At 37.5% G+C, this 18,149-nt stretch overlaps 1 protein-coding gene across 5 annotated transcripts in view; it reads right to left on the reverse strand.

Moving 5' to 3' along the window:
- LOC111864357 overlaps positions 1–18,149 on the reverse strand; it is a 45,809-nt gene that overhangs the window by 2,881 nt on the left and 24,779 nt on the right. For all 5 annotated transcript variants that reach the window (XM_023851558.2, XM_023851555.2, XM_023851557.2 and 2 more), the window contains 5 exons: positions 17,128–17,312; positions 14,532–14,592; positions 13,318–13,650; positions 8,987–9,085; positions 809–1,299 (listed from right to left, as the gene is read on the reverse strand). In XM_023851558.2, the coding sequence (XP_023707326.1) occupies positions 809–1,299; positions 8,987–9,085; positions 13,318–13,650; positions 14,532–14,592; positions 17,128–17,312 (1,169 nt within the window). The remainder of the gene's footprint in view (positions 1–808; positions 1,300–8,986; positions 9,086–13,317; positions 13,651–14,531; positions 14,593–17,127; positions 17,313–18,149) is intronic.

Below are 18,149 nucleotides of genomic sequence, written 5' to 3' on the forward strand. Positions count from 1 at the left end.
AAAAAAAAAAAAAAAAAAAAAAAAAAAAAAAACATTACAGTATCACTGAATTACACACTCCAAGTACCACTGTAACTATATCACACATAATGTATTCTTTGTATTCATTAGACGTTTCCTGGTAATGGACTTTAACACTATCCAATTATGTCCTTACCATCTTGCACACAACCCACAACTGAACTAAGCTCTAAACTTGTCTCTCAGTACAGTTCACATAGAAAACACAGTTCCTCTATTGTTGTTCAATTGTTGCTGCAGACGAGTGTTCACCACACCGCTGCACAGCAACAGTTGCAGCATGGACTACAGAAAACACCGCTTATAACAGTTCCTCTGTTGTTGCATACTGAGTCCTTGCTCTGTGACCCTCTTTGTTTGCAATCATTATCTACTTATGGGCCTACATGCTACAATATATACACATCATATAAATCAATAAAAACAAAACCAAATTCTGTTGAGTTCAGCAAAGTTGAGCAGAAAATCATAGCTTTCTCAAGGTCTGTTCAAATGCTGAAGCAAAACATTAGTGAATTATCAGACAATGAAGGAGCTAAGTGGTCAGCTTCATGTATCTATTGCCAAGGAAAAAACTTCAGGTATTTACTAGCAATTGCAGTTATGAGGTTATTGAACTTCACATTCAAGAAAACATCCTAATACCCACAAAGGGAAAAAGAAATTTCAACAAAACATTAGCTCAGTTACAACACTTCCATTCGACAAAGAGCATATTAACCTGAAGAAATGATTATCCCTCACTTCTAAATAGGGTATCAGACATCTATTGCAAAATAAAGCTTACCATTTTAAACTTTCTACTCGTTCAACAGTAATGGGTTGCTGATGAAAGCCTGAAGAGTTCGCCATCTCATTTACATCTTCCTTTGCTGTCCCAAACCAGGGCCTCCTCAGCATTATATCAGTTTTCCCACTACTCTGTGGTATCATTCCAAGTGTCATACTGCCTGTCTGTTCAACAAATTCACCAGCAGTGTCTTCATTTGACATCAGTGTTCCCACAAATTCAGAGCTTATACTTTCAACACTGTGATCAGAACCTCTTTCAGTGTGCCTAAGTTCTTGACTCTGAAATTCTGAAACATTATGTTCATGACCACTAGTGAACTGAGTTTGGTCAGGTACACCTTCATTACAGCCAAGCACTACAATACTCATCTCATCAGTATTCAAATTCTGGTATCCACTGTCAGCAGTACTAATACTCGATGCTAAGCGTATCATTTCCTGGTCAGGATGTGGCTCAATTGTCATCTCTTCCTTCACAACAATATCCTGTCCACAAATAGAGATAACTTTCTGAATTAAACAGATTATTTTGTATGATAACAATATGGAGATTTGTTGAATAAGATATGAGGTTTTCATGGCTCTCAAAATAAATATTGCGATCTGGCTTATGATACTCAGTAGTCTAGTAGGTTGATAGCAGTCTTTCAGGGTAACCAGCTTCCTCCATCCTAAGGGTAGACGTGAAAAAATTAGGATGTGGTTATATTATTTAGGAAATGTTCAATGAGAACAGTAGAGGAGAGCTGCAAATAGGGACAACTATCATAGAGAGCCCTGCAAAAGTTATTGTTCTAATATGCTGAAAGTGACTAACTATAATTTTTCAAGATCAATGCTGAGTTGTCAGCATTACTGCTTCGTATTGAGGACATCCTAGGTTCAGGTCTCAGCCTGGAGGCTGCCTAACCTGACTGGTTTCACATGAATTTCCTCAAAATATGCTATAACCGCTTCCTCCCAAATCCTTTACAATTTATCACTCACTATTCTGAGATTCGTCATGGTTTCACAGTCTGTCCAGGCAAATCCTGGGACATGGCCTTACGAGACATTGCCACTTCCATTTCCTTCTTACCTACCGAACCTTCAAAATTCACAATACACTATCATCCTCCCATTCCATGCCATATAACCTATGAAGCTGAAAAAGTATCAAGGCCATCTCTTATATTCTGCATGCAGCATTCATACATACTGTCATGTGTATTAGTGACTAATAACATGGGTTCTGATGAATGAGTTTATTTAATTCTTATACACACCACCAGTAACTACATGTAATTAGAGCACTATCACTATTTGTACACTTTATAATTCAGTTACATATACCAGTCTTCTCCTGATAACACAATTAAAATAAAGGGACTATAAAAGCCTCAATCACACACACCAGATATTACACATAAAGTCTCCTTTTCATAGCCGCACTCTTACAACTAACTCTTAACTACAATGCACTGTACTGCACTCTTAGCCATGATGGCTTCGAGTCCTTGACTCATGGCTTCTCAGCTGTGAATACTTGCAAACATTCAGAACAGACAACGCAGAATACACAGTTCTACTGTTGCAGAGCACAGACCACACAGAAAGCACAAGTCGCGTGATTCCTACCCAGTGATTTCATTGATGCGCTGACTGTTGCCTAGCAATGAGCTATAACATTCTCCCTTTTATTGTGTATATCGCGGGGTGTTTATCAAGCTGTTGCCTGGCAGTGCATTAACATGTCACACTATATACACAATTTCACACACTACCTCATTGTATGTCCCATGTAGTAATCACATCACTGAGGTGTGTGTGCAACACGTTTTTATTCCTGAATGCTTCATAAGCAAAGTCCTACATTTCATTTAAAGTGTAAGATTAATAAAGGCTTGATCAAAAGGGGAAGCACAATAGATCATTGAAGGTTGCGGTGTGAGGGCCAGATTATCATGGCCCACCCCTCATACACTCATTCATTCTCTTCTTGAATGCACAATGTCATGAAGTGCTCTGCCACTGTAGTCCCAACAGGCATATGAAATTTGAAGCATGCTAGAGGCTGGCACATAGAACATCACTCACTCATGGAGCTGAGCCCTTCTTGAGAAGCTGCCAATTGTGCAGCTACTCAAGAACTTCCCAGCATTTTATGGAATCCGAAGGTTCATTATCATGTACACAAGAGCCCTCCACCGGTCCCTATCCTGAGCCAGATCAATCCGATCCATCCCATCCTATCTCTTAATATTGTTCACCCACCTATGCCTTGGTCTTCCCAGTGATCTCCTTCCTTCCAGCTTTCCTGCCAATATCCTATATGCATTTCTCCTCTCCCCCATTCATGCTACAAGCCCTGCTCATCCCATCCTCCTTGACTTGATCATCTAATTACACTTGGAGAAGAGTACAAGTTATGAAGTTCCTCATTATGCAGTTTTCTCCAACCTCCTGTCACTTCATCACTCTTCAGTCCAAATATTCTCAACACCCTGTTCTGAAACACCCTCAGTCTATGTTCCTCCCTTAATGTCAGAGACTAAGTTCCACACCCATACAGAACCACAGGCAAAATTATAGTTTTGTATATTCTAATTTTTATGTTTTTAGACAGCAGACTAGAAGACAAAAGGCTCTGGACTGAATGGTAGCAAGCATTACCCGATTTCAATCCCATCTTAATTTCCTCCTGAATCATGTTTTGATTTGTTATAGTCGTTCCCAAATATCTGAACTGAGCCACATATTCAAAACATCTGTTACCTATCTTTATGTCATGATTTTGCCCCGCACTTGGGTGACGAGATACTAACATATACTTTGTTTTCTCTGTGTTTACTTCTAGACAAATCTCCTTACTAGCTTCAATTAAAGTTTGTGTGTTTCTCTTTATGTTATCTATATTATAATCCAGTAGATTCACAGCATTAGCATGGACCAACAGCTGATGTGTCCCATTTAATTTCGGTCCCACCTGATTTTCTTGGACCTTCCTAATGGCATATTCAAAAGCAAAGTTGAAAAAGCAATGGCATTAAAGCATCTCATTATTTTAAACCATTCTGGATACGAAAATTATCAGACATGTGGACTTTACCATACGAGTATGTTTCGTTTAAACGCATTTTAATCAACCTGAGTAGTTTCATCAGAATTTGTCCAATACTTCCTTCATAACTGAATCACAGGCTTTCTTGAAGTCTATGAATAGCTGATGTACTCTCATTGTACTGCCATTTTTTCTCCAGTATCCGATGAATGCAAAAGATCTCATCAGCAGTTGAGCTGTTACCTCGAAACCCATACTGGTGATCCCCAATAATTTCATCTACGAGGGTTGGAACTTTAATAGTGGCAACACTGCTGTAGAGATGCCATGCAACGGAACCAAATAATGTTGCTTATACCACACGTTAGTTACATACCTACCTTACCTCAGAGCAAATGGACTCTCCCTTCCTACATCACGTGCATACACAGTGACAAGAAGAACAGAGCCTCGTGTTAGCTGGCGGTCTAATGCAGTGTTGTCACGATGTTTTCGAAACAGGAACAATGGAGTTGGATAAAGATTGAATGTGCCAGAGGCCGTACAGCATGACAGTGTCATCAAGGTCTTCAAGAGGCTTGCGGGGAATCTGCAATGCCTTACAGAACAGTGGCAAGGTGGGTAAAAGTCTTCAACGAGGGATGCCAAAATGTGGCAGATATGCGTCGGCCAGGTCGTTCTAGTGTCACTGAAGAAGTGTATGCTCTTTCTGTGTTACTGGAGAGTTATCGACACCATACATTTCACGAGCTGGCCGGAGAGACAGGATTAGCCCGTATGACTGTGCTTCATATTCTGAAGGAATGCCTGGGCATGAGAAAAATTGCATCAGGATGGGTTCTGCATGATTTGACGGAAATGCAGAAATGGCTACAATATGATGCTGCTCGTAGCCACTTGGAGCGCTATGAGCGCGAAGGAGAGGCTTTCTTATGCTGTATCATTATGCTGGATGAGACATGGACCAAATTGTACGAGCCACAAATGAAACGCCAATCGAATGAATGGCATCATTACGGGTCACCACGAAAATCAAAAGTTCGTCAGAACCCCAGGAATGTGAAAGTTATGGTGATTCTCATGTATGACTGTAATGTTATCCTAATGCATACCATCAATGTGCAGTATTACTGTTCATTTTTTGGAACACAACCTGCGACCAGCTTTGAGAAAGAAGTGGCGACAATTTCTGCAGAACCCACCCATCATTTTGCAGGACAATGCTCGGCCGCATGCAGCGCAAGCTGTGGCTGTTTTGTTTGATCGATGGGGCTAGGAAATGCTGTACCATCCACCATACTCCCCGGACTTAAGCCCTTTTGACTTTGACTTGATTCCTAAGATGAAGGAACAACTTCGTGGCATTCGCTTTAGAATTGTTCCATAGATTCTTCAGACAGTAGACCACTCCATTCGAACTATCAACACAACAGGCACTACTAAAAGTATTCTATGACTTCCACATCACTGCAACGGGTTGTACACAATGCTGGTGACTACATTGAAGGACAGTAAAACTTCAAAACATGAATATATTTTGTATCAGTTGTAAATAAATAGTTTTCACTATTAAAGTTCCAACCCTCGTATGTATAGACTTAACGTTGAGAGAAGAATATTGGATGAAATTTTATATGAAGTTAATAGCAGTGATATCCCACGATAATTACCACAGTCAGTTTTATCACCCTTCTTGTGAACTTGTACAATAATAGACTCCTTCCACTGATCAGGCAATTTTTTCTTATGCCAAATAGAAGTAATCAGCTCATGGATAATAGAATGTAATATTTTGCTTTAATAATTTCTGCTGGAATTTGTCACAACCTGGCGATTTATACCTTTTCAATTTCGCAATAGCACTTTCAACCTCAAAACGGCTAGGATAAGGTACTAACAGCTCAGCTGTATGTACTTCTATCTGCCTAACATCACTGACCCTATGTACATTCAATAACTGAGAGAAGTAGTTCTTCCACCTATTCAAAATGTTGTGGGAATCTGCAAGCAGATGACCATTCTCATCCTTCATTAAGTTACTTCTAGTTTGGTAACCCCTTTTTAAAGTCATTTATTCCTCTATACAGGTCTCTAACGTTCTTGTTCTTACTGTTCATTGCAAGCTGATCAATTTTGTTTTTCAGATATGACCTCCTTTTATTCCTGAAAAGCCTGCTGGTTTCATGTCTTATATTGTTCAGATTATCTACATTTATTTCCCTTGGATCCTGTAACCACTGTAATTTGGCCTGTTTTCTTTGGTCTAATAATTCTGAGTGTCCTTCATCGAACCATGGCTTATGCTTCTTTGGTTCATATTAACCTAGACTCTCCTTGGCAGAAATTTTGATATTCTCTCTAATAGTTCTCCAAGTTTTATTAACATCCACCTCAGTGTCTTTAAATTTTCCAAAGCAGTGAACCTATTTGAGATTTCAACATGATACTGCTCTTTACCTTCTAACTCATTTCATTTCTTGAGATTCAACCTCTCCACATGAAATCTGTGCATTGTTTGTTTACCCACTGCCTGTCTCTCCCTAACTTTGCCACCACCAGGTAGTGGTCAGTATCACAATCTGCTGCCCTGAACAATTAGGCATCAAGTATACTTGAATGCCGTCTCCTATCTATCAAAATATTGTCAATTTGATTGTGTGTCTTCCCATCAGATGTCCAAGTAAATTTATGGATCTTACGATGTGGGAACATTGTACATTTGACAGTAAGATTTTTCAATGTGGCAAAGTTGACTACACTATACTAATTTCATGCAAACTCTCATTCCCAATCATTGGTCTGGAAATGTCTTCCCTGCCTACTTTTGCATTGAAGTCTCCTAACAAAATTTTCATATGGAACTTCAGGAATTTATCAAATACATGTTATAGTTTTTCGTAGAACCTGTCCTTTATATCATCAATTTTATCTTCCATTGGCGCATGAATATTCAGAATGATGATATCACACCAGCAACCTCTTAGTATTATGTATGACAAACTATCATTAATGAACCCTACCCTCTTAACTGCTGATACGATTCTCTTATGTACAAATAACCTGTACCTAATGCATGATTTTCATTCCCCTTTCAATAGAAAAATGTATATTCGCCTGCTGGTTCAATGCCACATCCATCCCATCTGACCTCCTGTACTCCCACTAAATCTAACCTATATTTTGAGATTTTATCTGTCACTGCCCTGAGCGAACCTGTCATACTTGTACTTCTACATTCCAAGTACCAAATCTCATATCCATTTTCTTTTGCCTACGTTGTTTATCCATGGGATCCATCCAGGTCTGATACTTTTTGAACATTTTCATAACAAGCTTATTATTTATGGTGAGTTGTTAGTCCCACACCCAACCCCCCAGCTGGAGGATCACCCACTGTCAGCTGTCCGTGACTGCTTATGCAATATATTTACAGCTTTCCTCCATACTTGGAGGGCGTCTCCTATCCGCAACCTGAGGGCACGCCATGCTGTTCTGAAAAGGGACCCACCTAACAAGGGGCATACAGAAGATACCCTAAGAAACCAAGAGACTATAATGTAACACAAATTATGTCTTAAATTGTGCTCAGAGATAAAACTGACCAAGGACAAAAACTATTCCCACAAGAAATAAGAGAAGAAAAATAAGGCAAAAGCATCTGGCTATGCAAGCCATCAGTACAGTCCAAAACTGGAATGGGATGTTTCCTGAGCAGTAGATCACAAATTAAAATAAACTTGGCTAATGCTTTGAAGCCTGAAATTCATCTAAATGTTATTTAAAAATTCTCTTCCTAACCTCATAAAAGAACACTGTGCACCCATTACAAGAGACCAATTGATTAATGCTGTTCAGTGAAATACAGTGCAACCTCGCTTAACGAGCACCTCTCATAACAAGCGATGTTTCGCATAACGAGTGATGAGAGGGGAAGTCCCGGATTGTGTGCTTGCTACAGCAGTCTGTGTTTAGCACTCATTCTGCTAGCATCTTAGTGTCACTTGTGATCACACATTTTTCCAAACTTGTGTTCAGACATATTATTTGTGATTTTTTTTTTGTGCAAAGTTTAATAACCCTTGCAAAAATGTCCCTGAAGAAAAAGCCGCAAAAAGACTGCCATAAGAGAATAAAAATAACGGTAGAAATGAAACATAAAATCATTGAAAAGCGAGAACGAGGTGTGAGCGTGGCTGATTTAGCACGCACATACAATCAGTCTACATCAATAATTTGGAGTTGCATTGTGTTTCATAGCAAGAAGTTGTGGAGGAGAGTTTGTCAGAGGAGGAGGAGATAACAGCAAAGCAGCAATCTTCTGGCGCAATAAGAGAAATGCTGAAAGCATGGGAAACTGTTGCATCGTACATTGAGAAGCATCACCCTAATAAGGTAGTGGCTATGCGCGCTACAAATTTATTTAATGATAATGCTGTGTCACATTTTCACCAAATTTTGAAGCATCAGCAAAAACAAATGTCTCTAGAGAGCTTTCTAGTAAAAAAGAATTAGATATGTATCATAAATAATAAACTAATTATTTTAATTTTTTTTTTCCTGCAAATCGAATTCACGTTCCAGGTTGGTTCATTCTGCATAGAAGAAAAGGTGAAGATGATTCACGCTCCTTAACAATGTATATATAATTTTCTTGGAATAAACGTTATATATAAAACTTTTTGAGTATTTTTTCGGCATGGAATGCATTATTGTATTTTACATTAATTTATATGGGAAAAATTGTTTTACTTAACAAGTGTTTCGCATTACAAGATTCTGGAACGAATTATGCTCGTTAAGCGAGGTTCCACTGTAATTGCTTTTTATTTTGAGTCACACAAAACAAATATTACACTTCTACTTCCTTGCTTCCACTTTTATGTGGACTGCCTCATATAAATGCAATGTGGCAAAGATGCACATTTTCTGAATGTAAAAGCAGGTGGTACATATATTACCTATTAAGCTTTAATGAGTTTAGGGCAAAGGCACTCCTTCTAGCAGAAACAGTTCACAGAATAATACAATGTGACCATAAGGAACAACATGGAAATAGGGAAAACAGAAATGAGTATGTTGGACTAGAAAACTGCTAGTTTTATAAAATAAAACTTAATGTATGTACTATCATACCTGCCAATTTGTAAAGGTTTCTTCATAAATATATACGCCCTCACCACTTGAAGTAATTGGACTTGTTTCAAAATCTGTAATTTCTTGTTTGATGTTTACCTAGAATACAATATTAAAGAAAATTACATTCCATCTATACCATTATGAGGTAATAATACTGATCATGAATGAGTTGGTAACATTCATACTTCATATTTGGAGTTCTAAGGTTAAAATCTTGGCCTGAGACAGGCTATCCTTAGTGCTTTTGTGCTTATCCTCAGTTTCCCTGTGCAAATGTTGGGATAAAACCCCAAATTAGGCCATGACTACTTCCTTCCACAACTTTTCCAGTTCATTAACCTATCATCCTACTGTTCAATGCTATACAGCAGGGCTCTGTAACTTAAAATAACTGAAGGGGGGGATGCACTATATCTTAGGTACCTAATCCACAGACAACATTATAAAGGATATATTGTTGCCAGTATAGTGATACAAATATTTACCCTGCAATGATAAAACCCATAAGGCACAAGCACATGGACAAGAACTAAATCCATTAACTTCAAAAAGATTTAAATTGAATGCTGCTAGGTCAATTGTGTTTAAAAATCAGCCACTAATTTTCTGCTGGGTTGTATCAAAATGGCATACAATCATGCAGTCACATTAATTTCATATATTCCTAAGTTATTTTTAGATGTTATGTAAAATCAACTGAAAAATTAAACAGAATATTTATGAAGCACATTTCATAAAGTGTTTCCAGCGTCATTTTAAGGGGAGGAAACTGTTAACACATAATTTGGGGAATGGAACATTACACCCAGCGGCTGCACAAAATCAACTGGGATGCCAAATTCTGCATGCATGCCACAAGTTGGACAACCTTGATACATAGTCTTAGCTACTGACAGGATTATGAAATAAATCATAAATAATAATAAGAAGCAGTGAAGGCATTCTGTACAAAGCACAACAGATATTAATGTGTGAATTTCAAACTTATATGACATTCCATCTATAAGTATTTCTGTATTTGGAAAGTCCACCTAATGAAAAATATTTTTTCCTCCACATGTTTAACATGAATTATATGAAAGTATACTGTAGATTCATACTATGTGTGAATAATTTATTATTTATTTCAACCATCACAATTTATGTGTATAATTACACTATATTATACATTACAACATATTTCAGCCTTTTTGGCCATCATCAAGTAAAATCTATTTCTACATTTACCTTCACTTTTCTGCCATTTTCTTTCTACATCGATCAATGTTTACACCTGGGAGTTATTCTGTTATGAGCCAATGTCTCTTATATAAAATTGTGCTAAAATATTAAAATGTTAAACAGTTAAACATTAAGATATTGTATTATAATTAATATTTTTTTGTTTGTGTCATTGCGATGTTGCAAATAACATTGTTTCCTCGTTTTCCTGGTCGTTGTACAGATTTGTTTACATTGAAAGTAATCATATGGTGTTATGCATCTATTATACAAAATTATGCTAAAAATATTAAGAAATTAGATGTTAAAATGTTATGTTATAATTTGTGTTTATCTCATTTAGGTCACAGTGGTGTCATGAATAATGCCATTGTTTTTTCCTGTTTATTCTGGTCATCATAAGGTAGATCTTGTCATGCATAATCTTGTACCGGTATTCAGATTACATGTTCCACTTCACTCTGTTAGTGTGTGTCGTTTTTGTTTTCATGCTTTTTGTTTATTCTTGTGGATTAACCTTGATGTGGAATGTGCCATGTCTGGGTGAGTGGTTGCTTGGAACTGCTCAGTTCCATTCAATACATTTAATATATGCTTCAAGATTCTGATACAGACGTCACACTCATGGTAAAAATTAAAATTCTGGATGCTCTGACCCTTCTATACCATAGATATATGTCCCGCAGAATCCCTATATATTTCTATTAATCCTAATATTATTTCAATTCATCTACTTTCACAGCCACAATATGGACACTCAAATAAAATTAGGTTCAATGTGCAAGTACCATAAATCTGGTTATTGCCAATGAACTACTTCAAAATTTAAGGCAACTCCATTAAAATTTCTGCGATATTCAGAATTATATGAAAACTTCTACAGCTACAAACACCAGTTTTTAAGTGGTAATACAGAACTTTATAAGTCAAAGGAAAGTTCTAATATATAGGTATCACACCTTTTATCCAGAATTCTGAAATCTTGGAGGGACTGGAAATGGAATGTAGTGTAAACTTTTGTCCCTGATTACTGTGGTTATTTGCCTCTGGTGTTATTTTTAAGTAAAGACATGTTTAAAAGGTCAATAGGAAGTCCAGTGGCTAGTGGGTGGGCTGAAAGAAGCATTCTGCACTAAGTATAAACAGGAAGTGGAGTTATTTATGAAATCAGAAAGGTAATTTCATGAAATGATTATATAAGGGCTACTCAGAAACTAACATCCATTTATTTGAGGCATCTAATGTAGGAGCAGGGGAGGACTCATGCATGTGAGGTAGTATCACATGGCTCACTGCCTTGTAAACCATCACATAACTGGTCACCTAGTGTTTGTTCTTGTCGCTACAGAGTGAGTTATGATGTGTCCTGCAACTGATAATCCCACCAGCTGCCAAATTCATGCTGCTATCTGCTTTCTTCATACTAAAAACACGAGTGCTTCAGAAACCCATGGTGAATTATGTGCAGCAGTTTATGACCAAAATGTAATGAGTGAAGAAACTGTAAGACAATGGTGTAGAATGTTCACGATGAAGTGCGAAATGGTCGGCCATCTGTAGTGAGTGATGATCTTGTTCAAAGTGTTGTCAAAAAATCTATGAAAGAGAGCACTTCACAATTTCAGAACTTTAATGTAAATTTCCACAAATTCCTTGCACTCTTCTCTATAGGAGATTATCACAGTTAAGCCAGGCTATCATAAGTTTCGTGCAAGATGGATTCCAAAAATGCTCAAGAATGCACACGAAATGCAGAGACTGTCTTTGGCTTTGACTCTTTAGAGTGACACCACAAAGATGACAATGAATTTCTCAATCATATCATATAAGTAACAGGTGATAAAACCTGGGTTTAATTTGTGAATACTGAAAACAAAAAGCACTCATAGCAGTAGATGCATACACATTCACCAAACAAGTTGAAAAAGTTTAAACAAACGTTGTCTGCCAGAAAGCTGATGGAAACTGTTTTCTGAGACAGGAACGGAGAGTTGATGGTGGAATTCACGTAACAAGTGACCACAATAATGTCACGTGTGCATTGCAAAAAAAAAAAAAAAAAAAAAAAAAAAAACTGTATAGCGCCATCCGCTTACATCCATTGTAGTGCCCCTCCATGACACTGTGCTTCTGCATACAGCTGCTCACAGTCAAGCACTGCTAGAGCATTTCAGCTGGGAGTTGCCTGACCACCCTCCTTATAGCCCTAATCTCACTCCGAGTGACTACCACCTATTTACCTACCTGAAGAACTGGTTGGGATCACAGTGCTTCAACAATATTAGGGAGCTGATGGGAGACATCAAAACATAGCAGAGCTCGCAGGAGTCTGACTTCTTTGTCACGTATTTGTTTTATGTAACAGGATTCTTTCTCTTTACTAGTTCCATTAACAGCTCACCAGAGGTTACTTTCTGAATAGCCCTCATATTTTGGATAGGTATATCACCATCACCGTCATCATCATTGAGGTGTAGTACCCATATATCAACATTTTCTCCCCCCAAAAAAGCTGGTTATCAATAATTTTATAAAATATTCCCAGATGAAAAATGATTTACCACGGAAGTGACAAAACCTGTGTCACTGAGTATGATGTTATATGTGCTAACTCTCCTTTCTAAATGACCCTTCCTGGCTAAGCACACTGTATATTCATGGCTGACAGGGACCTGAAGCCCACTAGATGAATGCTCTATATATTTAGAATAAGGGCATACAGTAGCATAGTTCGTTGAGGCACTATGCTACAAGCCAGCAGATCACAGGTTTGAGTCCCGATGAGGTGGATGTGTTCAATTTACCTAATCCTTCCAGCTGCACTATGGACCTGGGGATTAAAGGGCGGCTAGTGCATAAGGCTGACAACCTTACCACCATCTGTGAGCAGATGGTAAAGGGAAAATGTGGGAGTTTCGATGTCTCACAACCCAATGCATCTTCACGGCCTGTTATAGGGATAGCTTTATCTTTTCTTTTTTTTTAACTTACAGATTTAGTATAACAGAAATCTGAAGTCCACTAGTTGAGAACTCTCTTATTCCAAGACTTATAGGGACCTGCAGTTTATTAGTTAAACATACTATTGATTTATAACACAAACTTACCAGAGATTCATCAGTAAATATCTCTGTCTGTTCATTATTTACTGGGATCTGAAATATATTAGTTGAATGCTGTCCTGATTCCTCATATACAGAGGCCTGGGGTTTGTTTGTTGAAAACTCTGCAAGTGCGTAGCTTACAGGAGCCTGAACCCCTTCTGAAATCTCCTTTGGTACATGACTTGATAAAACTTTAATCCTTCTAATGGAAGACTGAATAAGTTCATAATTAGCGGAATCCTGATCCCATCCACTGAAAATCTGAAACTGTTCATCATCTGCAGGAATACTAATCTCAATAGCTTCATATTCAACTGGTTTATGCCCTTGAAACACCTGAAACAAAGAATCCTACATTCAATTTTCATCTTATGTTCAGATTTTGATTATTTAATTGCAAATTAAATAATAATTAATCAATAATTCATTCATTCATCAGTAATCTGTCAGACGTCAGGTCCACAGTCTCTTCCAAAACAGTTCCTCCACTTAATGCAATCTCAACTTTCTCAAATGAGAATATCCTCTTCTGTCCCCAGAACAGAACCTAACCTAATCAATAATATATACACATTTAAAAAAACTGTGAAGTCTTTGATTCACAACAACAGAATAGAACATAAGAGAAAGAAAATTTTCTATGCTAGAGATCAACTGCTGTGTGAATGTCCAAAACATGAAACAGCAGAAATGAAACACATGTATAAAATCATTTTTAGATCGTAAGTATACTCTCTGCACATGGTGGCATAGTTGGTTGAGGCACTATGCTACAAGCTGGAAGGTCACAGGATTGAATCCCGATGAGGTGGATTTTTTTCAATTTACCTAATCCTTCCAGCTGCACTATGGCCCTGGGGTTGACTCAGCCTCTAACAGAAATGAGTATGAGGAATATTCTTGAGGGTAAAGGGTGGCCAGCGTGTAAGGCTGACATCCTTACTGCCTAGAAAATGTGGGAACCTCAACATCTCACAACCCTATGGGCCTCCATGGCCTGTTATAGGGATACCTTTAATTTTTACTTTAAATATACCATCTATAATGCAACTTTATTGTTGCATTACAGACGGTATACTTATGATCTAAAAATGATGCCACAATGCAACAGGATGCTGAAATACAACAACATGTATAACATTACTGCATACCATAATTGCAATCTGAAATTCAATACTTACTGTCAAGAATATCTGTTGGGGATCATAAAAACTTACCTTAAAGACATTATCTTCAGAGGTCTTTGTCCTCCTCTTCTTCATATTATTTCCATAACACCTGCGTAGTGTCTCTCTCTTCAACTTTAATAATGCACCACCAAATCCCCTGAAGCCAGAGTTATTAAAATCTAATGTTATATTATCAGTATGGCTCTTTCTCATTCTATTTTCTTGAGACTTTTTCATGTGCTTCAAATTTACAGTTTTCTTGCCCTTTAGCATATGTGCTATGTCCTCCTAAATTAAAATAAATATATAAATATTACTTAAAATAGAATACAAAATAAAATGAACATGAGCCAAAAGTACTATGTAATGGCATATGTTGTTACAGCTGATCTGTTTACACAACAGGTAATTATTAAATTCACACTAAATACAAGGGATGGATAAAAAGTAGTGGCAACACTGCTGTAACATGAAAGATATGCACCATCTGTAGCTGATAGCAGAAGTTCAGTTGAAGTAGTGCAGTAAGTGGCTCTGGTTGTGTTTCATTGAGTTGCATTGTGCATCGTCTTAAAGTGCAGTAGCACCCTAACAACATGTTTACGAAACAAGAACAATGCTCCTGGATAAAAATTGAAGTTGCATGAGGTCATAGTGCACAAAACTGTTATCAGAGACTGCGAAAAGTATGTGGTGATGCTGCTTTGCCATATTGCACAGTCACACGATGGGTGAAATTGTTCTGTGAAGGGAGGGATGCCATTCAGAACAGCCATTGTTCAGAACCAAACAATTCAGCTTCTTGCTTCTTTTCTGCATGTCAATCATCGAGGGGCTGAGCGGGAGTTAGCTGCTGAGGTAGGTGTATGTCACAAAACCGTGCTCCACATTATGCATGATATTCTTGGATACCGCAAAATTGCAGCACGTTGGGTATCCCAGACAATGTCTGAGGTGCAACAGTGGCAACATTATGCAACTGCACAGGACTTTTTGGACCAGTACCTGAAGGAAGGTGACAACTTTCTTGGAAGGATCGTCACTCTGGATGAAACTTGGGCTCACTCATACAAACCGCACTTGAAGTGACAATCAAATGAATGGAAGCATCCTGGCTCTCCTCATCCAAAGAAAGTGCACCCTACACAGAATAATGTGAAGGCAATGTTCATTGAGGCATATGACATTGATGGAGTGATACTGCACCACACTGTACCTCAACGACAGACAGTAAATGCTGCCTACTACTGCAATTTCCTGCGTAATCATCTTCGTCCAGCACTCAGGAGAAAGCAACGACACTTGTTGGCAATGAACCCCATCATCCTTCATGACAGTGCAAGGGCTCATACTGCTGATGCTGTCAAGGATCTCCTTTGCCCCTGGTGATGAGAGATACTGCAATATCCGCCATACTCACCCGATATGAGTCCGTGCAATTATGATCTCTTTGCCAAAATGCCACTGTGAGGGACATGTTACAACACAAGAGAAGAGATTATCTGTGCTGTAGGGCGGTCACTGCTGGACATCAACAGAAGTGGACGCGCTGATGGTGTACGACGCCTTCCACAAATTTGGCAGAAGGTGGTACACATGGGGGGCGATTATATTGAAGAAATGTAACTGTGTTTACCTCAGTTAATAAAGTCATTTCAGAACTATAGAGGTGTTGCCACTACTTTTTATCCAACCTATGTACACAGGATAAATAGACATTTCTAAAAAAGGTAATTTCTAAAATATTTTTGTAATTTTATCACATACTAAACTGTAATAATTTTTAATAGGATAGCTCCATAACTAAGACTCTCAAAAACACAATTTCAAGTGCCTTCCTTTCCAAGATATTTTAATTGTATAAAATTGTTTCCATAAGCAGTGTACAGCCACTGGCATAAAGTGAACTACCTTCAGAAAGGTGTGAGGTCTTTGGTTCATAACAACAGAATAGAACATAAGAGAAAGAAAATTTTCTATGCTAGAGATCAACTGCTGTGTGAATGTCCAAAACATGAAACAGCAGAAATGAAACACATGTATAAAATCAATTTTAGATCGTAAGTATACCATCTGCACATGGTAGCATAGTTGGTTGAGGCACTATGCTACAAGCTGGAAGGTCGCAGGATCGAATCCCGATGATGTGGATTTTTTCAATTTACCTAATCCTTCCAGCCGCACTATGGCCCTGAAGTTGACTCAGCCTCCAACAGAAATGAGTACGAGGAATATTCTTGGAATATTCTTGAGGGTAAATGGCGGCTGGCATGTAAGGCTGACAACCTTACCGCCATCTATGAGCTGATTGTCTAGAAAATGGTGGAATCTCAACATCTCACAACCCTATGGGCCTCCATGTCCTGTTATAGGGATACCTTTACTTTTTACTTTAAGTATACCATCTATAATGCAACTTTACTGTTGCATTACAGACGGTATACTTACGATCTAAAAATGATGCCACAATGCAACAGGATGCTGAAATACAACAACATGTATAACATTACTGCATACCATAATTGCAATCTGAAATTCAGTACTTACTGTCAAGAATATCTGTTGGGGATCATAAAAACTTACCTTAAAGACATTATCTTCAGAGGTCTTTGTCCTCCTCTTCTTCATATTATTTCCATAACACCTGCGTAGTGTGTCTCTCTTCCTCTTCATCTTTAATAATGCATCACCGAATTCCCTGAAGCCACAGTCATTACAATCTAATGTTATATTATCAGTGAGGCTCCGTGTCATTCTATTTTCTTGAGACTCTTTCATGTGTTTCAAATTTACAGTTTTCTTGCCCTTTAGCATATGTGCTATGTCCTCCTAAATTAAAATAAAATATATAAATATTAGTTAAAATAGAATACAAAATAAAATGAACGTGGGCGAAAAGTACTATGTAATGGCGTATGTTGTTACAGCTGATCTGTTTAAACAACAGGTATTTAATAAATTCACGCTAAATACAAATGATAAATACACACTTCTAAAAAGGTAATTTCTAAAATATTTTTGTAATTTTATCACATACTGAAGTGTAATAATTTTTAATAGTATTATATTTCAGCATCCTGTTACACTCACACAATATATATATGGACAAATACCGTCTTAAGTGCAACAATTTTATTGTAGTTTTTACTTCTTTTTCCTCCTCCACACTACATGTTTCGGCCCTAAATGGCCATCATCAGGTGTGTATCACTCACGTAACTGTTACACTGCTTGTTAAAAATGTAAAAATCCCAGTCTTTCTAATTGTATAAAATCTTTGTTAATCTACACGCGTCGATTTGATTTTTAAATTAGCACTTTTTAAACCTTAATTCAAGTTAAAATGTCTATAAGATCTTTGTTCTCTTTCTTTTTCAAATTAAAATTTTTCAGGNTTTTACATTTTTAACAAGCAGTGTAACAGTTACGTGAGTGATACACACCTGATGATGGCCATTTAGGGCCGAAACATGTAGTGTGGAGGAGGAAAAAGAAGTAAAAACTACAATAAAATTGTTGCACTTAAGACGGTATTTGTCCATATATATAATTTTTAATAGGTTAGATCCATAATTTTTAACAGGTTAGATCCATAACTAAGACTCTCAAAAACACAATTTCAAGTGCCTTCCTCTCAAAGATATTTCAATCGTATAAAATTGTTTC

This window comes from Cryptotermes secundus, unplaced genomic scaffold, assembly GCF_002891405.2.
Source record: "Cryptotermes secundus unplaced genomic scaffold, Csec_1.0 scaffold312, whole genome shotgun sequence".
NCBI classification, from domain to species: Eukaryota; Metazoa; Arthropoda; class Insecta; order Blattodea; family Kalotermitidae; genus Cryptotermes; species Cryptotermes secundus.